General features: G+C 46.5%; 1 protein-coding gene across 1 annotated transcript in view; it reads right to left on the minus strand.

Annotated features, from left to right (window-relative positions):
- The window catches only part of LOC138511395 (asparagine--tRNA ligase, cytoplasmic), a 344053-nt gene extending 320526 nt beyond the window's left edge, over window positions 1-23527 (minus strand). Inside the window, exon 1 of the mRNA XM_069627042.1 lies at window positions 23241-23527. Within this exon, the coding sequence (XP_069483143.1) occupies window positions 23241-23286 (46 nt within the window). The 5' untranslated portion in view covers window positions 23287-23527. The remainder of the gene's footprint in view (window positions 1-23240) is intronic.
- Window positions 23528-24039: the final 512 nt, after the last annotated feature.

Here is a 24039-nt window from a genome sequence, read left to right on the forward strand (position 1 = left end):
ACTCACATTTCCTCCCGAATGAAGAAAGCCACACAAGTTTTACCTGGGTAGTCATCTCCTGGTCAGTATCATTGCTGGAACATTATGGCGCTCAGCGAGGAACATCGCAGCCTGCAAGGAGAGAAAAGACACATGTTAGCAATAGAAAAGGCGAAACAGCGCAGCGCATTACTCACCGGACAGCATCGCGCACACCACGCTTTCGCCTACCGGCCCATGGTCATCTTCAAACTGCATGACAACACCAAAATACCTTTCCATACCTAAAAGGAAAGAAGCAAGACATTATTATTTGAACTAAACGGAACAGAAGAACTATATATAAAGACTGTAAAGCAGCAAACCTATGGAGTCGCAGCAGGCCTGGATTCCCACAGTGGGGCTTGCACCAGTGAAGTAACTTGGTTGCTGCTCGCCCACACATCTACGCGCCCCTGCCACGAGGAGCAGGACGGAGAATCCACCTTCTACAATATTAAGGCGAGGAGAAGGCCCAAGGGGGAAGAAGGAGTTGAAGCCAAGGGAGGTGGGAAAACAAACGCAATTGAATCCAGCTCTCCTATATTGCAGACCCATCTTTGACCAGAGGCATTACCAAGGGACCTGGAGAGGGTTAGAGTGCAAATCATCCAACCAGGGCTGGGTGGCGTCCCCGTGGATACCAGGTGAGCGTAACAGCGGCCCCGTTAATGAAGATACCCCTTCAGAACAGCCTAACATCCCAAACCAGACTGTGCTTAATTTACATTCAGGAAATAATGTGTAATTGCAACTGAAATCTCAGACCTAATTGTCATGTCCCCCAAGAGAGGGTCATAAAGTCTCTGAAGTGGGGGGCAATTATTCAGTCAACTTTCTGGGAGAATAAGACTGTAGAGTGATCGGAGAAAACCCTTATCCCAGTCTCCGCATAGGAGATAAAATGTTCCCAAGAAAGGGAAACAAGAAATCCATCCTAGAAAAACCTCTGTGTGCATGAGAGAAATGTACATAATCCCTCTCTCTAGAGTGCAACAGCCATCATGCCTCAACTACCCCCAGCTCCTGGAAAAGCCTTGCGAATGTGACCGAGTTCTGAAAATGCACAAGGGACAGTGAACTAATTTGTCAATGAGTTGGTCTGAAACCAAACTCAACCTTCCCACCCCCAACGACTACTCTGCCCACCTATAATCCAATTATTGCAGAAAGAACTTCATTGAGAAACAGTCATGGTAGGGTAACTAGATGCCCAAAAAGGAATCCCCTCACCAATAAGTTAAACCCTCTGGGTCTCTCAAAATATCTTGCTCAGGAATGGGATATCCCTTGTGATTAGAATAACAGCCGATGCCCCCCCCACTCCCAACTCAACCCCAAGGAAACAAAAGGTGAATCCCCTGCGATGCAGCCTCTGCTCATCTTGCAGACAACGGTACGTCTCCTCGAGCCTTGCTATCCAAGCACACTCAACAAGCAAGCACTTCAAGAGGGCTTTACGCTCGATTGGAGAATTAAGGCCCTGAATAGTCAGGAAAATTATGCCAAACTGAGCCACAGAGGATAGCTGAAAAGTACCATATTCGTGAGGTCACTGGTGGGAGATGGCATCCTTCTACAAAACAAAGATTGCACAGCTGACCCATGTTATAATCTGGGTCAAATCTATAATCACCCCAAGAACGATGAACTTCCCCGCACACCACTTCAAAAGAAAGGTTCCTGCATGCTGGGTCTACTTCATAACATTGGAGGCGATTCCAGCCAGGCCCCCACAATCCCTCCCACAAGCATCCGATCGTAGCCCAATCCCAGTCGAAACAAAAATCAGACAGACAATCAGCCCCCGACTCTAAATACTATACAACCAAAGCACTCACCTCATTGCTAAGTTATTGCATTCAACATTGGACGAGGCCTGGCATAGATGACCCTAGTGGATGCAGGTTAACAAAGCCAGTAACTGGCCATCTATTGGGCTTAGTCTGCTGTGAAGAAGATCGATTTGTGCGCCCACCAGGTAATCTCTTTCCCCCAAAGCAGGCCCCGTCTAGATAAACCCCAAATGGGACAACTTGAGCATGGGAAGTGTCTCTTGGTCAAGGATTTTCGTCAAGGGAGTCACAGGAATTTTTGAGTATCAACAGGCACGCTTCGTTTGGGGAAGAAATTTACCAATGTCAGTCCTTGTATTGGAAGAGTAAAGCCCATGGAAAACACCATTGGTATTGGAGGTTTCCCTCACACAGTCCACTTGTTTAGGGATATATCTTGAAATGTATGAAGGTGTGGATCCCTAAATTGGATAGTTGAAGAGTCCAGACTTGGACATGAGGGATTCTTTTACTCAAAAGAAATTGACCAGAGTGAGTGTATCCAGAGTGAGATCCCCTTTTTGTTGCACATCCGAGTAGACTTGATGGGTTCGGTCAAGATCAATATCAGATCCAACTATTCTCACGTAACTATTTAATGTGGCAAAAAAGGTCTTGGAGAAAGAGGGTCAAGTCTCCAGCCTTCGCATGACTGGAAATGCCACGGATTCAGATGTTGTTACAAGACCTGTTCTCCATGTCCTCCACCTTCAGCAGCAGTGCGGGATGGTTAGATTGTAAAACCTCCACCCTGTTAGACAGCTCAGACAGATCTTAGCAGTTTGTAGCCTTGGCCACAAATGCTTCCAACATTGTCACTCCTATCCTTAGCGGACGATACCAGCTTACTTATTGGTTTAAAATATGCTCTCATGATTTTCACACTCAATTTCTTGTAGAATAAGAATTGTCAATCTTTGTTGCAAGCGCCTCTGCTGGTTTCAATAGGAACTGAGAAGCGTGAACCTGTACTACAATTTAAAGATCTGTTTTTTGGGGATTTATTTTGAGCCCCTGAAAAACAACACAATGCCCCAATTTTTATGGTTTTGATGAATTGCCAGTCATGATAACACAATGGAAGTTGTAAACTATTTGGGACAATGCAAGCAGAGTGATCTTTCTGATTTTAAAGATACCAAAGCAAATCTAAGAGAGCACTCCTGACCGCTACACGTAAAGGAGATAAAATGTGATACAAGAGGTCATAGCACTCCCTGTCCCGGTCTCCACTCCCCTCCCCTCTCCTGGAGTGGTCACTGTCTCCTATCCTCCCACCTCACCCTCCCTACCCCTCAGGCCAAGCCACCTTCATCACTGCCACCCACCTTCGCTGTCATCCGACCCATAAAGCGCGTGTCAGTTGAGGCTTTCGCCGCCACCTTCTCACCCCCTCCCCCCCCCTTTGGCTGACTCCCACCCTGACACAGCCCTCTAGCCCTCTCCATGCTCCACACTGCTATATCCAATACTCTTGATATCCTTGCCCCGGTCATGAGAATCCGCCTGAAGCCCAAAGCCAAGTGTAACTCCTGGTATGATTCCGATCTCGTCACCCTAAAACTCAAGTGCAGGGTGGCCGAGAGGAAATGGCGTGCTTCATGTTCATCCTCTGACAAACTGGCCTGCTGCCTGCTGCAACGGCAATATCGGCTCTCCGTTCTCACCAAGAAGAGAGCCCATATCCAATCCCGGATCTCTACGGCATCAAACAACTCGGCCGAACTCAATCTGCAAGGAACTGGCCAACCCTGCTGCTGTCTCTACATCTCCTGTCACCTCCCAGGCCCTCTGCACGGCACTGGCTTCTCACTTCATTTTTAAGACTCAGGACATCCTGTCCTCACTCTCCTCTTCTCGCCTCCCTCCCTCTATCTCCTGCTCTTCCTCTGACCCTTCTGCTGGCAACCCCCCTCCCTCCCTCCCTCCCTCCCTCCCTTTCCCCTTTTCTCTGCAGATGAGGTTTCTCGACAAGTCCGATCTATGAAAGTCTTGTCAAAATAGGTCCACCCCTGTTCCTCCGAAACCATCAAGGACCACATCGACTCCCTGGCTCCTGCCCTGGCCGATTTCTGCAATCACTCCTTCGCCACTGGAGTCTTCCCATCCCCCCTGAAGCACTCCCTTGTGCACCCTCTTCTTAAGAAACCCTCTGCCGCACCCTCCTGCCTGGCTAACTACCGCCTAATCTCCATCACTCCCTTCCTGGGCAAACTCCTGGAGAAACTGGCCATCTCCCATCTTAATCTCCACACCGAATCTGTTGGTTGTCTTCACGATCATCAGTCAGGCTTCAGGGCTGCTAGAAGCGCGGAAACTGCTCTCCTGAACATCCATGTAGACCTGCTTTCCAACCTTGATTCCAACACCCCGTGTGTCCTCATCTTTGTGATCTCTCTTCTGCCTTCGACACTGTCAACCACACCATCCAGCTCAACCGTCTCCGTGATAACCTGGGTATCACAGGACAGGCTCTGTCTTGGCTGAAATCTTTCTTCTCCGACCGACCCTCCCAGGTCCAACTTAGGGCCTACCTCTCCAATATCTTTCTCTCTGCCTGTGGTGTCCTCCAGAGATCTAACCTCTCTCCTTGGCTGGTCAACCAATACCTGGCACTCCTTGCCCACCGCATCGCCGCTCTCTGCCCCAATTTTCAGTGCTATGCGGATGATACCCAGCTCATCTTCCGGCTACCCTCGGCCTCCTCCTCTCCCTCCCTCCCTCCCTCATCGCTGACTGTCTGTCTGCTATCCAGGAATGGTGTGCTGCCAATGACCTCTGCCTTAATGCCAGCAAAACCGAGATTCTACTTATAGGCACACCCACTCCCTCCTTCCCTGCAGCTCTCTGGCCGGCCTCTCTTGGCCCTCTTCCTGCAAGGCTAAAAACCTTGGGGGTCATCTTCGACTCCACACTCTCCTTCTCTCCTCACATCTCTCACGTTTCCAAGAAGTCACACTACCAGCTCCAACTCCTCGGAGGTATTCTTCCGCTCCTCTCCTTCCCCCAGAAGCTCACCGTCTCCAGAGCCCTGGTTCTCTCTAAGCTGGACTATTGCAACAGCCTCTATCTAAACCTGCCTGCCTCTACTCTCCGCCCTCTGCAACTAATCCAAAACAGGACTGCGAGACTTGTAACCTTCAAAGTACTCTGGAATGGCCGCCAGGCAAAACATGGGCTTACGAATCACCCCACCAGCAGAATTGGTCAAATGTTGGTCGATACAGGGCCCGTGTAAGCCTCAAGCCAGCTCAGCTCACTGAATCCCTGCCTCTCTAGGAAACCAGATTCCCTTTTCATCTTCCGCACAGACACTAGGTGTGGAAGCCAGGGCTGCCCCAACAGTCATGTACAAAGCATGGAGAAAAAAAAACATTATCTAGGTGAAAGAGAACAATGGAAATAGAGGCGTTTTAGCTATCTAATAGCAATAATGTTCTAGAAGGATATAGCTGACTCAGCCCTTCATCCTTCTGAGGTTGATCAACTTGCGCATGGTTACATTGGGTAATAACACCCAGCCCTATGGTTAAGAAGCATACCAGCCACTGGTCATCTCCCTAACAAACAAAATACTGTAAAAATCTGCAAGGAACTCACTAATCCCACTTGTCATCTACCATCCCTGACCCTCTGCACTGTACTGGCCTCCCACTTCACAACCAAAACTCAGGGCATCTTGTCTTCACTCTTGCCTACTCCGCTGCCCCACATCAGCCGCTCTTAGGCCTTCCTCTGCCCCATCTCTCCACTTCCCTCCTTCTCTTGTCTTCTCCCCCATGGCACCGGAAGAGGTCTCTAAACTTGGCTGATTTCTGCCATCACTCCTTCACCACTGGCTCCTTCCCACCATCCCTCAAGCACTCCCTTGTGCACCCTCTCCTCAAAAAGCCTTCTGCCGTCCCCTCCTGCCCAACTACTGCCTTATCTCCATTACCCCTTTCCAGGCAAACTCTTGGAGAAGCTGGTCATCTCCCTACTGTTCCACCACACTGAATCTGTTGGTAGTCTCCATGGCCACTAGTCTTGCTTCAGAGCCGCCAGAGGCACAGAAACTGCTCTCCTGAATACCAATGGAGACTTGCTCTCAAATATCGATTCCAACTCTCCTTCCGTTCTCATACTTCTTGATATTTCCTCTGCATTTAATATGGTCAATCACGCTACTCTTATAAATCAGCTCCAAAATACCCTTAGCATCACAGACCTGGCACAGGACTGGTTGGCCCATTTCCTCTCTGACCGACCTTCCCAGGGTCAACTGGGCCCTTCTCTCCCCCATCACACTCTCCACCTGCAGCGTCCCTCAGGGCTCTATCCCCTCACCATGGATCTTCAACCTCTAACTTGCCCCTCTGGCCCACTTGGTCTCCACCTTCTCTCCTCACTTCCAGTGTTATGCAGATGACACACAGCTCTCCTTCAAGCTTCCCTCCACGTCGTCCCCTTCTTCCACTCTCATTCCTGACTGTGATTGCTAATCAGACTTGGTGCGCTGCCAACTATCTCTGCCTTAATGCCAGTAAGACTGAGATCGTTCACATTGGAAAACCTGCTCCCTCCGTCCCCCTTACTCTTTGGCCGACCTCCATGGGTGCCCTACCCATTTGTGAGGATAAAAACCTTAGCCTCCTCCCCACCCCCAACCCCTTCCACTGCTCCCCCTATGATTCCCCCTCTCCCTCACAGACCTTACAAACGAGGCCCACTTTCAGCTGCACCTCCTCAGAGCCATTCTCCCTTTCCTAACCTTCCCCCAGAAACTCAATGTCTCCAGAGCTCTGGTCCCCTTTCGGCTGGACTACTGCAACAGCCTCTTCCTCAATCTGCCTTCATCCTTCCTTCACCCCCTTCAGCTAATCCAGAACTTATTCTTGGCCTCAAGCCCAGGGACAGTATCCTCCAGCCATAAAATCTCTCCACTGGCTCCCAGTTGCTGCGAGGATCAAGTTCAAACACCCTCTGCACCATCCACAAGGCTTTCTGGGGCCTTGGACCCTCCTACATCCAACTCTCTCTCTCCAGAAATACCTCCCCGCTAGAGCCCTTCGGTCTTCTAGCTCCAACTCTCTGCAGGTCAGCCGCTTTTCGAAGCAGAAAGTGGGGGGTAAGACCTCTGTAACGGCCTCCCTGGCCCTCTCAGGCATGAGCCGGATCTCCTTAAGTTCAGAATCTTCTCAAGACCCTCCTTTTCTCTTCTTCCTTCCCGCTCACCCTCCCCTGCTAATGTGCCCCTCTGCCGCATGGACTGGCTGCCTGGTTCCTTCTGAGTCCTACAGAGAACCAGTCCCTCCTCGCCCCGTCTACCCCAGCACCCTGGTCTCCCCTGACCCCCCTCTCCCCTACACTTGCCGTTCTGGGCCCCCTTCCCCTCACTAGCCTAGCAGGGTCTAACACCCCCCTACTGAGACTGTCCACCACCGTCCTCGCACTTAGCAAATGGAGCCTCACTCTCTGCATTCCCCGGCATTTGCCCACCTTATCACTCGCCTAGCCCCTGGGGCCCACTTCTCCTTCTCCTTCTCCTCCTCCTCCTTCTCCTGCACTTGCACGCTCTCCACTCTGCCCTAGTCTTCCATCCCCACCCTAGCTCTATCCCATTCCGCATCAAACGGCACCTCTCCTCCCCACTCTCGCCTGCACTTCTTGCAACTGCATTAAACACGATCCGAAGGACAAGCCCTAGAAGGACTGTTTACCGTTATTTTTCATCCCTGTTCCCCCTCCCTTTTTGTCTTGTGGGGCCTTGAAACATCATTTGTTGTATTGGTGCTTTATAAATGCCCAATAAATAAAATAAATTGGAAACAATGAATAAATAGGAGCCTACCCCATGCTATCACTCACACAGCTCAGCGTATATGTGTGGCACGGTGATACCAGCTAAGCAGTGCCAAACAAGAAGCAACTCAAATAATATGGTTTGATCTGAAGAAGGTAACAATTCATATTTTTAACTTGCATGAATTACGAGGCGCAAAGACGCATGAATAACAAAAACATGTATGCTTAAACATTAAGTACCCCAGCTGATAATTTGAACTGTCTTTATTTCCTAAACATTATTTTTCTCCCACCTTCAAAAACGACAGAGTAAAATACTGCCAACTCAAAATCTATCAGGAGCCCTTGTCATCCGAGCCCATGGCTGTATTGTGCTGGTTGGGAGAAAGGACGAAGAGAGTAGTTTACCTGTTAAATCCCACTCTTACTGCACTTTTAAAATAAAACCTAGTTTAGAATATAAAGGTAAATATGTAATGGAGGGCCATATCTTTTGTCTAATAGGCTCTTGGCGAATGTGATCTACATAAATAACAGTAAAGCCAGGGTGATAAAGGTGAAGTTGCAAACTACTAGCCAGACATAAAAAGTCACTAGCCACCTCAATTCTATACACAGACAGCACACCATTTGTTACTCACCAAGAGTAATTATCCCTAGCCAATGTCTAGTGCACATTTCGCATCCTGGTAAAGGTTTACAGATACCTTAATGTTAGATAAGCTGTAAAGTGCACACTTAACAGGGTAGGTACTGTAGATCATTCACATTAATTTGTTCAGCATGACAATTTAATATGTGAAGTTATCTCTTTGGCAGGAGCGCAGTAACCTGCAGAGGGACTTCATGTTCTCACCCCTAGCTGCCTCACGCATGCGCAAGCTCTGACTTTGAGCATCATGCGACAGCTCAAACTTTGAGGATTACGAACGTTACTGACTTTTAAAGTCTGATGTGCATTTGAAATAACAAATGTATACTTTATCTCTGTCGAACCTGAAAGGATGTCAACACTATTGTCTAACATGTTGCTTGCCTTGTCAATGTAAGTCTGAGACAGAGTTATTACATTGCATGGTTGATGACATTAGTAAAAGTCAGGATGATTTTGTCAAAATGGATCAGGGCTTCATTTGTATGGCACAGTTTTGACACCAATGAACATATACACCGACGGCTGGAAAATGTCACTGGTGCATGCAATCTTCAGGCATCTTTCAGGAACTGAAAGAGAACCGCTTCCAACCAGCCAGAGAATAAGGAAGTATTTGCAAGGTAAAACCTAAGAAAAGCTATGCATATTCCTCAAACTGCCATAATGAAAATGAAAATGAAAATAGGTCTGTACATGTGGCAAAGATACAATGCATAAAGCAATTTGACAATTTTCTTTTTTATACAGCAGAACATTTAAATATCCATGATTTGAGAGAACATGATAATGTATGTATCCTTTGTGTTTAAGCTGGCAATATTTGTCCAACCTGTTAACCAGTAAAGTATCTTGTAATATATTGATACATGCTGTATGTAGTTTATTAAGGGAAGGTAGGGGGTTATGGTGGGTGGTGCGTGTGTTTTTGTATGAGGAAAAAGAGAAACATGGCGAGAACTGTGATCGTGCTGTGCTGCTTGGAGACAGGGACAAAGACTGTAGAGCCAACAGCCAAACGTTGAGAGGTGGTGGGAGTCGGCAGGTTGGGGGCACTCAAACTAAGTAAATCATACCAACTGCCAGGAATGCGGGCCCCCACTAACAGCCACAAAACCAACAAGAATGATGTGGCAAGCCAGAAGAAGAAGGACAAGGACCAGAGGACATGTTGTCAAAGAGTTTTATTTAACTTAAAAGAAAACGCCCTTCTAACCCTATTGATAAAGGCTGCCTTCCTAACAAACTATACTAAGGTGCTTGTCGATGGTTAAAATAAAATTATGTTTTTAAAAGTCCTCTGTCCAAACCTATCCTGTAAACTAGCCCTGCCACTTAGAAGAAATATAAAAGAAAAACTAGGGAGTGTGCCCTGCATTCACCCCAATGTCTCTCTGGGCTTCCAGGAATCCCTTCCGGTTTTGGATCCAATGGTTATCGGTAGAAGACAATTCTCCCTCGTTTAACAGTTCCTTACAATGTGTCAAAGTTCCAAAAGGTTAAGTTTACACAATAAGTCTCAAGCTCCTGGCAAGACCAAATCTCCAAGTTGCTTTTGGTGGAGGGATATTTCCCAGATCTCTCTCCACCACTTGGGTTGGTTTCTAATCACTTGGTTCACATCCTGGGTGCATCTGTGCTCCCTCCAAACTGTTCTTCACTTGGTTTATTCGTCCCTTCTGGTTTTCTTGGGTTTCTCTGCCTCACTTATCTCCCCCGAGTATTTGTAACCCCCTTTCCTTATGCCTCTCTAGGTTCTCTGGAGTTTGTGAGCTTTTTGTCGGATTACAGTATTCTAGTTTCTAAGGCTCCCGTAACCCTTATCGTTACTTGGCTCTTTCTCTCTCTCTGCTGGACTTTATGCCCCTGGTATAGGTTTAGGATAATCCTTCCTTCTTCCCCTTTCTCTCTCTCTCTCTCTTCTATCTGCCCCCTCCACTCTGAACAACCTGCGAGTACCTTCTATGTTACAGAGTTTGCTCCAGTGAGGTTGCTCAGTAGCAATGGCCTTCTCCATGGTTTTCTGGTATTCCCTTCTGTACAAAAGCAAGTTTTGTTTCTCAGCTCCTCAGCTTTCGCATTGCGAGCAGAGCATGCGTTCATCCCTCGAGTTTTGGTGTTGTTTCTTGAGCACCGGGCCAACCACGCCCTCGGTGTGATCACGCCTCCAGGCAAGGCCGGCTTTACTCTGCTTTGGCCTCACTGACTGTGCTGCTCTATGCCAGGTCAACAGCGTCCCTCCTCCTCTCCTGCTTCACTCCACAGCGGTCTCTGCTGTACAGCACGGTTCCGCTCCTCAATGACATGCTCACGTTGAAGGCTTGTCTCTGTGTAGTGTTCCTTCTCCTCCATTCAAGGTTGATCGTGCCTTTATTCTCGCTCCATGAGCAAAAAGGGGTATGTTGTTTATGGTCAGCTGTCAAGCCCATGGAGAACCTGCATTGTCTTGGGCCAAACATCCAAAAGGGACTTTCAGTATTATTTTTAGTCCCACAGATGAATGTACCATCGGTTTCTTCAATTCCCATGTAGTCAGATACAGCCTTTGGTATAGGGAGTTACCCATGAGAATGGGAGTCCTTGGCCCCTTGAGAGTAGTCATTCCCAATGAGGTGCGGCTTGCCTAAACCCTTAAGGATGGTTTTGCAGAGTGGGCTCACCTACCTAGCCTCAAAGGGGGTGGCTCCCCGCAGGAAAGAACGGACAAAGCCTCCAGACTACTGTTCTACAAACCAACAGTGATCCCAATCAAAGTTAAAACAGGCATAGCTAAGAGATACACCTCCCTTTTGTGGTAATGAGGGCCAAGAGAAGGCTATACGCCCATAAAGGGTGTGAATGTGATCCATTACAAACCCAAACAGAAAAGTAAAAGTCCAAGATAGAAAAGAATGTCCAAAGATTCCAAGATGGCGCATCCTACTGAGAGGTTGCGAGTTGTGCGCTCCGCGATAAGGGCCTCTCTTAATTAGCCCAAACCCCCTGAATCCAGCACTTGTGCGCGGAAGAGTTGTCTCTGTTCCTGGAACTGGAGATTTAAAGTTGTGGAACAGTGAAGCGGCTCTTGCACAGAAACCGAAAACAGGGCAGCAGCGATCCCCTGTGGTGCCAAAGGCTACTGTGAAGAAGGATGGTGTCCTCCATGCTGGGGGAAGGCCTTGCCTGTCGGAGCCTGCGCTTGCTGTTTAGGAGGGACTCATTGTATGTGGCCCCCCCCCAGAGAGCAATTAAACCTGGATCTGTGGAAGTGCTGCCCTGCAGGGTTTGCACCCAATGTCAATGCAGTGAAGCAGGCGTTTGATTGCTGTGGCCTTGCCCTACAAGGCTTACTTGCAGGGAATTTGCTAGGGGCATGGTCTCTCTCCAACAACCTAATCTCCTGGTGCGCAGCTCGCATAAGGAGCCAGGCAGAATGGGAACACCCCGCTTACAGGGATCAGCCCTGCGAGGCGAATACACTTTTGCATTGGATGATTAATGAAGGTGAGCGGACTGAGATTATCGTGATGAAGCGGCACTACAATTGTTTTGTTATGGTTTGGATCCCCACTTCGAGAAATCTGTGCCAGTTGGTGAATAATTTTATGGTGAGGCCTCTGTCAGACAGCCTTTGGGGCCTGCAGCATTTGGAGGGCATGAGTGGTGGCATTTGGGGAAGCAGTAGTTCCGTGTTTCCTTGAGGATGAAGATACGTAGCATCCCTGTTTTTATGGCGTACTACCTACTTTTGGAAAGGCCGGAGTTCGATAACTGTTCAATCAATACCAGAACATGTGCAAGGATGTGAGGAGGTGACCCCCTAGAGGGTGGTTTGCTGCTTGTTGACCCTGGGTGTGACCTAACCTGGGGGGGTTCTCCCCGCCTTGGAAGCACATGGAGTTGCCCACAAGTGTGTGAAAACCATCTGTTGGGAAGTGGTTACGCTCGGTAGATGTTGCGGCCTAGAACAAAACAAAAAAAAAAGGCCCATCGATGTTTGACCCATGCCCAAGCAAAATCATTGAGTGAAGGGGATTTAACAAAGTGATTGGGGAAGGGTCCATGTGAAAAGGAGAACGGTCAACATATAAAGCAAGTTCTTCTGTGGAAGAACCCTTAAATCTACCAACAGGTACCATGGCAATCCATAAAAATGATCTAATCCAGTGTTTGCAAGACATGCAAGAAAAGCCAACCATCTTCCTTTCAGAGTCAATTAGTGGAGATCACCCAATCAACGAGGGAACCGAAGGTGGAAATTGCAAGAGCGAATCGACACTACCGAACGAACCTTGCAGGAGATCATGTATGACTCTAGGCGGACGGATGAAGAGTTGGAACAGGTATCTAACCTGGCACACAGCTTGGAGATACAATGCGAGGACTTAATAGATCCTGCAGATCTAACATCCATCTCAGAGGAGTTCTGGAATCAGTTCAGGTTAAGGACTTGAAACAGACGGTTCAACATTGTTTCGGGAGCTTTTACCAGATTTGCTGGGAGACGAGATTGGGTCTGATCGCACTCAGGGTTTTCCCAAAAAGATCGGACCTTGGGGCCCAGAGATGTGTTAGCAGCACTCACAGTGGATGGTCAGAAAGAACAGATCCTGCGTGCAGTCTGGTCTGCGGGACACAGAACCATTAACGTGACAGAGGTTCTTTTTCAAGATCTCACACAATCGACACTATTAAAGAGAAGAAAAATGGGCTCTCTGATAAAATATTTGGCTGGGAAAAATATCCGGTATAAATGGACATTCCCATTTGGTTTAATGTTCACGTGGAAGAACAAACGGCGCGTATAACTACGGTAGAGGAAGGTCTGTCTCAGTTACAGATTGAGGAGGAGGTGGATCCCTCGGCACCAGGGGGAGACAAGAAACTGTGGCAGTGGAATCAAATTTCGCGCAGAAGAACTGATGCAGATCCTTGTATTGACAAGATAGAGATTGGACTAATATCTTATAGAATTGTAATTGGTCATTTTAACGCACTTATTACACAGAGGTTTCTAAGGGCGGACCCGGGGATCGAACCTGTGTTGCTCCATGTCGTCTTGCTTCCAAAGCGAGCGTGTTGCTCCTGAGCTATCCTCCCGAGACATTTGGAACATGGAGGCTGGTATGTAGATCTGGGTTCTGTTAGGATGGTGGGGGGGGACGGCAAAAACATCAGAGGATTGAGCCTTTAGGCAGGGGGGTGAGGTTGAGCACGTAAGCATTTCAATTACACCAGAGGCCAGGTGATTCTTGGGTGATGTGTTCTTCGGTTGCGGTTAGCAATTTGGGATCCCGAATGAGGGTGGTAGATCACCCTTTAGTTCTTGGTGCCCGGGGTGAGTAAAAGTTCATGGCTCGGGTAGCATTATCTCCAGAATCACCGCCCCAGTTTCTCATGCGGGGAGTGGACATTTAGAGGCAAATCAAGTCTACAGTTCATTCAAGTGTATCGTATAATGTTCGAGGCTTGAATTCTCCAGTTAAAAGTTGGAGGTGTTTTTGAAACAGAAAAGGGTAGAGGTTGTTTTTGCAGGAAACACATATTAAAAACCAGGATCTGCTGTTCCCAAGTTAAAGTCATATTCCATAATGGTTCAAGCCAATGCTCTCGAAAAGAAAGGTGGGTTCCTGATAGCTTTCAATAACACACTGAAGGTTCATGTCCAGAGGATGTTGGCCGATACAGAGGGTGGATACATGTTGGTACATGTGAATATATGTATTTTTCACATGTTCACAGGTCCATGCCCAGAACTGATTATATCTGGGTTCCGGGACCTTAATGTGCAACGTGAGTTATATGGATTTGGGGGCTATTTCCCTATCTGATCATGCACTTATTTCGGTCTCAGTCGATTTACGTGGCAGGTGAATGGTCTCTGGAGATTGAACGTTTCCTACTGAAGTTGTCAAGAATCCAATCATAGCCAAAGAAATCGGAGGATAGATTTATATTTTGTAGAGAATGATGCGCCGGAGATTCTGAGGGGTACCTTATGGGACCTGTTTAAGGTTATTATTAGGGGAGAGTTAATAGCGGCAAAGGAGGAAGAAACTGTGGAGGGGGGAATAGAAAAAGATTTTGAAGAGGAAATGAAGTAAACTATGATGACGTTGACCATGAAGCGCTGGAAATGTCTGCTGAGTTCCCTTCAAGGTCAATTAGATTTAATCCGTACTTGTCGGGCTGAGACTACCAAGTTTTTCGCTAACCAGAGATATTGTATTACTGCTAATAGAGCAGATCAACTTTTAGCGAGGCAAATGCAAGAAGGTATAGCCGCCCAAAGAATTCTTAAAATAAACAAGAGTTTGTGGGATCATAGTTACGGAAGATGAGTCCAATGTGAATGTGTTTGCTGATTACTATTCAGCTCTATATACCTCGGAAGTCAGGCTACCTACCTTGCCAACAGAATCCCTTATGGCCTTCCTTTACCGAAACTCAAAGTAGCAGAGAAGGAGACACTAGAGGCTGATATCTCTGAGAATGAAACGGCAAGGTCAATTGATTCTCTTCCGCTTCTGTAGCGACAGGGTTGGATTATCTGGCTTGTCTTATAAGAAATATGGAGGAGGCTAAGGTAGTTGTTTTCCGCAAACCCCGAAAAACTCTGACATGCTTTGGGTCCCACAGACGCATAGCATTGATTACCAATTTTAGCCTATAGCTTGGCATCGGTAGTAAACAGTTTGACCCCTCTGCTTTCTAAGCTGATTAACCCAGACCAATCTGTTATTATCCTGGCACGTCAAGCATTCGTTAATATTCAGTGCGTTTGTCATCTGATAAAAAAACATTGATTGCTGAGGCGGCAAGTTGAGTGGTCATTTCTTTTTCATACGCTTGACCACTTAGGGTTTGGTTCTAATTTTATCAAGCTGCTCATGGCGAATTACAGGTCTCCATCTATTAGACTGTTGATCAACAGGCAGCTATCCAGGCGAATCCCTCTCACATGTGGGATGAAACTGGGTTGCCCGCTTTCTCCCCTACTTTTTACTATTTACTTAGAACCTCTCTTAGTCAAGATATGGTTAGTGGAGGCTGTTAAAGGGATGGACTGCGAATTACATGTTGGTCACTTTGACGGAACCCAAGTGATATCTGGTGGCATTGTGTAAACAATTGGAGGACTTTGGGGCCCTAGCAGGGCTGTAAATAAATATGCAGAAGTCAGAAATCCTAGATTTGGCAGTGGGGCGGAATTCAAAAGCCATTAGTCAGTGCGAGTACTCAGTTTACCTGGGCTGAGGAGCCATTACATATTTAGGGGTAAATATAACCCATTCTCCCAATCTGTTGTACGAGGCAAATTTTCCTTTGTTATTGAAGTCAGTAAACTCGGAGTTGCGTAAATGTAGAGGGGGTGAGGGGGAATTGAGCCTCCCAAACTTTATGAAGTACCACGAAGCAACTCAGCTTCGGGTGATCTGGGAATGGTTGTCTGGGGATCAGTCGCAGAGGTGGGTAAAAATGGGTAGGGCAGCCTCCTCTTCGGGGGATATTGTGGTTGGTCAGAGGGGACAGACATCTGAATGGCAAATACTCTAGTGTTCATTCTAGGTGTTTAAAAGTTTGGGATGGGTTAGATTCCCAAGATTCTCTTTCCTCACATCTGGCTCCCTTCACCACATTGTTTGAGAATCCCCAGTTATCTCTGGGAATGGAAAAGGGGGCTTTCAGTCAATGGCAGAGGGATGGATGTTTGAAGTTAAGGGATATGATGGAAGGGGGGGGGGGGTGGTTAAAACCTTTGAAGATTGATAACGGATCTTTGGGATTAAAGAAGGAGAAAGGCTATGATATGCGCCGGTTTGGCTCTTGTTTTCAAATCCTGCAGTGAAAGCGGACGCTTCTAGAGAGCCGACAGTGTTTGAAAGGTTTATTACCACTCACACAGGCGAGAGGAAATTCATCTCATCTTTATATAAGATTCTGGTGGGGTATGGCCCACAAACAAAATGGGTTTATATTTTAAAAATGGGAAGCATCCCTGGAGAATGGCATTCTGGGGAAACATTGGGAACATATATGGGGTAATATACCCAGGTTTTCTCAGTCGATACAGATAAGGGAAGTGTAGTAAAATCTTATTTCAACGGGATTAGTCCCCTGCTGTACTACATAAGATATACTCCACCTTGTCACTTTCATGTCGGAGAGGCATGGCAGCGCACAACTATTGGGATTGGGTTCATGTATGATGTTGTCTGGTCGTTAGACCCTATCGGGATAGTATCTCCTCCTATCTTAGCAACATCTTTATCGCAAATAAAAGGATGGGAGTCAGGGAATGGCTTTTGGGTCTTGTCAACTCGAATCTTCGATTACCTTCTAAGGCTCATAAGAGAGCTTTCATGATTCTTCTCATTGCTGCTTGGATGGTAATTGCCCACGGGTGGAACAAAAAGATCCTCAGACAGGGTATGATTGGTTGTAGAAGGTTTCGCCATTTTTGCCAATGGATTGGGTTACCTGGAAGGACAGGGTATTTATTCTTTTGTTTCGTAAAAGTAATTATATGTTTCAATGGTGCCCTCACAGGCTGTGAATTTTGGACATTATAGAAGTCGTTATGGGCTGAGGGTGAGAAGTGAGATTATATTTTGTTTATTACCTCTGATGTTACCGAGCAGGGAGGAGTAGAGAGGAGGGTGGCAAGGGATCAATTGTATTTTTGTTCAATACATGCAAATCTCAATAAAAATTACTTTTTAAAAAATCATTAAAAAATAAAAAAGAATGTCCAATCAAGGTTCTATGAAGTTATACATACACTTAATCATACCAATGTGCAAATAACTATAGAAACCCATCCCTGTAAGGCAAGACAAGACAAAACGCACAATGTAATGGTGCAGCACTCAGGTATTTCTACATGAAAAAAATCTAAAAAATAAATTTAAAAAAAAAGCAGCCTGGAAACGCTATTAAAAACAAATGTTATGTTCTTAGTGTCAAAAGGAACTAAGCTAGCCTGTAGGGCCTCAAAAAGGTGGACCTTAAGGGCAGGGTAAGTTCAAAGTACCTTAATCCAATTGTCGGTGGTTTGACAGCGGTGAACTAAGCTTCAAGCAGTACTGCAGTGAACCAGGCTCGGGTGCAGCAGTCATGCTGGGTCAAGCGGTTCGAACGGGAGCTCAGTGCGGTCAAGTGTGGCCTGGGATGGCACCTCAGAGTCGGTTCAAATGTTGGAGTTGCTGCAAGATAGTGGTAACAGCTGGTATGGTTTGACTAGTGGCACAATGCTCCAGCGGTTCGATGCAGTGACTTTGGAGATGTGATGCAAGGTTTGAGCTGTCTGCAGCGGCAAGCTCAACAGGGTATGTGCTACGCTTGACACAATACAGCGGTAAGCAATTCGATGGATTCAAAACAGTAGTGGCTCAAAGTTTGAAGAACTGCAAAAGCAGAATAGGCGGTTCCCTCTGGCTTCAGTGTGGTGAACACAGTTTGAATGCAGCTTGACCAGATTGATGTGGTAAACAGAGATTGTGGCTAATCTGGCCCTCCACTGGTTGTGAGACTCACTGCAGAGTATGATATGATGTGGCATTTATAACGCCCCTATACACAAGTGTTTCAAGGCACGAAGAGGCAATGGAGGGGGAAAAGAGGGAAGACAGACAACGATCCTATAGGCCAGGTGTCATTCAGATTGCGCAAGTGCATGGGAAGGGGCACATGCTCTCCATTCAGGTTCTGCTCTCCCAGCCTAGGGAGGTTTGGTGCAGAGGGGCAGGTCCTGGTCCTCAGCAAAGTTGACCCCAATGTGCCCTGGGAGCGGGTACGGAGCAGCACTCAACTCTGCCATGGAACACTCATCCACCTTAATATTAGGGGGACTTTGGAAAGATCAACTCTCCCAAAAGAGGTCCAAATTAATTCTTCCTTAAGTCCAGGATAAAGAAATTGAATCAAAGAAGGAATGTGAGACACCCTCTTTTATAGACAAAGGTCCGGGTGATTGGACAAAAGCAATCCTACTTTAAGGAATCCAATCCCGTTCCTTGTGACAAGTGGTCCTTGCCTTCTTGCATCAAACCCAAAGTGCTTTGCGCTAAACGAAGTGGAGGAGAAAGGAAGAAAGGAGAGGTACAGAGAGAAACACGAAGGTGTCTACATCAACTCTGCCCGCTTCTCAGAACACAGCATCAAAGACCATTTAGTATGCATCACACTGATGTGAAAACTTGTTGTTTTGTGTAGGGTGTGCCCTTTGGTTCTCGTTTCACAGGACAGCTCCTACTGAGGGGCTGTCTTGCTAGAGAGAGGTGTTGCCTCAGCTCACAACGAATGAAAAGTAAGGCAGCATCCACTAGCTATCATCCTGCTGGGTGAATCAGAGGCAACCAGTCTAGGGAGAATGCAGATAGTGTGTCCACGTCTGACCTAGCTCACAGTGTTGACACAAGTATAATACAGATCAGGTGGGGCTTTAATAAATTATATGAAATACCAGCCACTACACCTTAAATTCAAGTATGGCTTATTTTAAAGATTAAACTCTCACCAGGATGGTAATTCCTTATAATTATGTAGTTTTAGAACGGATGTGCATGTTTTAAATTCACCCTCTCTGCTGAGGCGACTATACTGTCACCCATGCTGTCAAAGGGGCACCAATGGCCCTTGAACCTGGTCTGTGCCACTAGTGCATGTGCTGCAGATCATGATACTCATACAGGAGTACACTATGCTTTTGGCATTGGGTTTGATGAAAGGGGGACCTGGTTAGCAGGCCACCCTTTCTGAGATGGAATTACCCACATCATTTTATTGATAAAAATAAGAGCGGGGGATTCTAAACCCTTGCCAGGGGGCAATCCTTCACACACAGAGCACACCATTTCATACTCACTGAGTCAATTAATAGCCGCCAGCGATTATTGCCAAGTGTAAATGTTGAGGCCTACTTTGGGAACTGGCTTAGCCACACCAAAACAGAACTTGAGTTCATAAAGAGAGATTGGGATGGTAGACGAATTGTATGTCAGTAAAACTAGGATGGGATTAATTGAAAGGAGTCATGATGAGGACCAGTGATGGTGAAAGACTCTGAAAGAAACAAGCAGTCTCCATAACTTCACAACGGTAGGAACTAATCATGGGCTTGAGGCCCTTTCTGAGGACTTAATCGAGGACTCCAAGTAAGTGACATATGTTGGCTCAGTGCAGGGTCTCACAGTTAGGACTCAACACCAGATCTTACATATTTCGGGAATAGTAGTCGTAACCTGGTGGTTGGGGAAAGGAAGATACCAGCAGCAGAGCAAGAAAAACGTCAAGATCAGGCAGAGTCATATCGACAACCAGGGGATGTGTGCTACGTGTGGATGGCCAAGTCATGCCACCTGTGCAAGTGTTTAGCATTGTTTGCCGAGTGCCGGTGGTGTGGGGGGGGCGACTCGAAGGACATTTTACTAGGTTTTGTAAGGCTAGTTTTTTAAATTTTAAGTAGAATGAGAGAGGTGGGCAAACTAGAATTTCAGTAAGGAAGATTTAAAGGGATGGTACTCTTAGGGAGGAGGACATATTCTGCAAAGTTTCAGAGGTGCAAAGTTACTAGATATGGTGTTCCCCAAGTGTACAGCTGAGCTGTGGTAAAACCTATTAAAAAGGAATTTAAGACTTCATGTAATTAATATTTTACAAAAAATTGCATAGTGTAAATTAATTAAGCACAGAAGCATCGCACAATGTAGGCAAAACAGAACGTGACATATCGCAGTCTAGCATAACGAAATATAGCATGGTAAAATATCATGGTCTAGCATAGCATAGGGAGAGAAAACAAACATGGGATAATGTGATATGATATATGGCATTTATAACGCGCCTGAACACAAGGAGTTGGAAACATAGGGAGGACAAAACAAAGATCTTACTAGGCCCTGTGTCATTCAGATTGCGCAAGTGCAGGGAAGTGGAAGGGGAGAAGTGCCAAGATAGGATGGGGGGGTGAGGTTGCGGTAACTCAAAAGTGCAACCAGCGTATGGCTCAGTGCAGGTAACTCAAAAAGTGCAGCCAATGGGTGGCTCATAAGTGCAGAGAGAAGAGACTGTAGGGTTGCAGATACAGACCACAAGTGCTAGGGGAGCCGAGAGGCAGTGCACAGTGCAACTGGACATGCAGGAGCCTGGGCCCAGGTTCAGAGGGTAGCCAGGTGACCAGTGCGTAGAGCAATCGGACATCAGCAGGGGAGAGTAAGAGAGAAGGCGGAAGCGAAGAGGAAGGTCTTGAGTTGCTTCCGGAACCGGAGGTGGTTCTGCTCAAGTTTGAGAGAGGCAGAGAGGCTGTTCCAGAGAGAAGATTGCGATCTGCCTCCAACTCTCTGCTTGGAAAAGCGACTGACCCTCAGAGAGTTTGAAGTGGATGTGGGGAGAGCTCGAGAAGGGAGATGTTTAGGAAGAGAGAGTTGGAGGTAGTGCGGTCCCAGGCACCAGAAAACCATGTGCACCATGCAGAGGGTCTTGAACTTGATCCTTGCCGCTACTGGGAGCCAATGAAGAGATTTCAGAGCTGGAGAGATACGATCCGTGTGCTTGAGGCCAAGGGCAAGTCTTGCAGTCCTGTTCTGGATAAGATGTAGAGGTCGGAGAGTAGAGACATGAATATTTCGAAAGAGGCTGTTGCAGTAGTCCAGCCTAGAGAGGACCAGAGCTCTGGAGGCAGTGAGCTTCTAGGGGAAAAGTGAGGAAAGGAGGAATACCTCTGGAGGAGGTGCAGCCGATAGTTTGAGTTCTTAGAGACGTCAGAGATGCGAGGAGAGAAGGAGAGGGAGGAGTCGAAGATGACCCCAAAGTTCTTTGCCTCACAGCTAGGAACAGGAAGTGGATCTAAAGTGGGCGACCAGAGAGAGAGAGAGTAAAGGAGGGAGCTGGTGTTTCGATCAATGGTGGAACACCATTCCTAAATTGCGGTCAGACAATCTGGAATGAGAGAAGGAGCAGAGGCGGCTGAGGAGAGCCTGAAGGAAAGCTGGGTGTCATCTGCATAACATTGAAAGTTGGAGCAAAAGGAAGCGATGCGGTGGGCAAAAGGTGCCAGGTATTCGTTAAGAAAAGTCAGGGAAAGAGGTTAGACCCTATGTGCTATAGCAAAGCATACATTCATAGAGCAGAATAAACAGTATTAAGACACCATCATGGCCAGAAAACCAGATTGTTGTTGTTCCTCCCACACTATGTGCCTTAACCCCGGACTCAACTCGCCTGCACCCGTCAATAAACCCCAATGAGGAAAGAAGAAGAAAAAAAAAAAGAAAAAAAAGTTTGCCTGTTATTCATATACAGATTGAATCATTTTGTAAGTCGGCCCTCAAGGTGTCCAAAAGCTTAACATGGTTCTAGAAGGCACATGAAATCGTGCAATAGTGGACACATTTGGTTCTACAAAAGTGACACCAGAAATTACCAGCAAAGAGCAACATGGCTCATTGATTGGCCAGTGAGTGGGGGGTGTGGGGGGGTTAGGGAGGACTTCCACTGAGTGGCCAGGCCCCTTAAGTACGGGTTAATGTGAGAAGATGAACACTCTTTTTCATGGCACCCAGCAAGAAAGTAAGCCTCCGCACCATCCCTTGGTCGTTGGGTACAGTGACAGATGAAGCATTCGAGAAATTTAATGTATGATGAATTTACTGTCTTTTTCTTCTGTTCTAGGAGCTGCGGTCACACAATCGACCAAGCTCATCAGAGAATAAGAAGTATGAAGGCCCGCAGGATGAAGAGAAACCAAACATCTTGCTGCACAGTCATTGAAAGGAACAAAATGGTTGGAAATGTGGACACTAATAACAAATACAAGCATTGGCAATGCCAACAGTTTGGGCATTTGTGTAGGCATTGGAAAGGCTCTTGCCAGGCACAGTGTAGTGATATTAACTGCCCATTGCTGATAGAAGGTGGAAAATGGTGCGAGTATCTGGGCATCCAATAGCAGTAAAACCTATGCACAAGCAAACAATTTGATTTAACCCAATGCTTGTTTTAAACAAGACTTCAGTGGCTCTGACAGTGCTGGTTTTACAACTCCAATTAAGTCATTAACTTCAAGAAGACTGCTTTTTACAAATACTGGCAGGCACTTTGAATGCAAAACCTGATGGTAAGGCTTGATTAAAGCGAGCTCAAACAGTTCCCATGAGGAGTTGTTTGGGGAAGGCAGGAACGAGTGGAAACGGCCATAGGAATTAGCATGGCCACAGGCAGGCAATGGGTGGGCACATAACCAAACAACACCTATAGACTACGTGTCACTCCTCACATTCTCTGTAATCCAATGCAATAGTTTCGGTTTATAGGTGTCGCAAGCAACACCAAATACCCCAAACTATAAATGTGCATAAGGCTGTTCCCCTACTGCAATGTCACAGACCGGCTAAAAAGCTGTGATGTGGAAGGTGGCTCACAGCACTGCCAAACGTTATGATTTATTTAAACCCGTTACATTTTTGGACTGTACTGCAGCGGAAGCTCTGAAATATGGACTGCAAGACTCGAGGATTCAAAATCTGGAATATCGAGTCATACTGGACGGGAAAGAATCGTGCAAGTCACACAGTGAACATACAAGAATGATTAGGAAAAAAAGCATATGCTCAGCAAAGAAAGCACATACTGAAAATCACAACTTGTGCCACTGTAAGGCCAAATAAAGACACAGTATACACTTGCACACAAAAAAGGCTCTGTGCCATTGATGCATTAAATGCTGCAAGTAAATTACAACGTTGCGCTCAACGGTAAAATCGCTCAACACAGTGATACGATACGCTCTCATTATTGACAGCATACCAGATGTTTTTCATTACAACTCCCATAAAAGTGATTTAAAAAAGAAAAAGGAACAGTTAACCGCGATTACGAAATTGTGAGCACATGCTGTCTCAGAAGACGGTTCTCTTAGATATTTGTAGTGCAAGCTACATATGCACAAGTAATTCAGGGCGAGGTGCTCTTACCCTGTAGCTGTATCTCGCCGATCCTCGTGGTCACCTCCTCAGTCATACCTCTGCCACGATCAGCGGGCTGAAGACAGCTGTCAGTGCCGAAATCAGCACCCTGAAAGACTAGCTCCACTCCCAGTGTTTCACCGCACACAGGAAGATTGCATCAGGCTCCATCCGCAGAGCGAGCCGCGCTGTCGTGAAAGGCACGGCACAAGTGACAGCGCCATAGGCTCCTGCATACACATCAGGCTAAGCGGTGGCCATCTTAACACGGAGTGTCTTTGTTCAAATGGCACGTACTATAGGACAAAACCAACAACTTTCAAACAACCAGGCACTCTGATACCACCGCATAACATGTTAATTTACTGAAGACTTAAAATAACGCAATGCCTCAACCATACTCTAGCATGTGTTGACGTATTTTATTTATGGATAATTTCACAAAACTAACTTGCTATTGACCATAACATAGGTTATTGCTATAACCTTTACCGGTAAGTAATGGTATGTAAAGATGGCCGACTTTTTAGATAAGACCACAGGGTAACCCCTTTTCTCTGGGTGGAAATAATGGTGAAAATATTGATGTCTAGGCTCAAGGAATGAGCTTTAGCTTACAATGAATGTATTTTCCAACATGAACAATATGGGTACGCATAGTTGCCAACATTCGGGGACAAAAAAGATGTAGGATTTTTCAAGTTTAAAAAATAACACTTAGCATAATAACATCACAGGAAATCACAAAACATACGTTGTTGGCGCCACTGGATCATTCTAAAATGCACAACCCATCAAACAGCACAAC

This window comes from Ambystoma mexicanum, chromosome 6p, assembly GCF_040938575.1.
Source record: "Ambystoma mexicanum isolate Mex_15411 chromosome 6p, UKY_AmexF1_1, whole genome shotgun sequence".
Lineage (NCBI taxonomy): Eukaryota > Metazoa > Chordata > Amphibia > Caudata > Ambystomatidae > Ambystoma > Ambystoma mexicanum.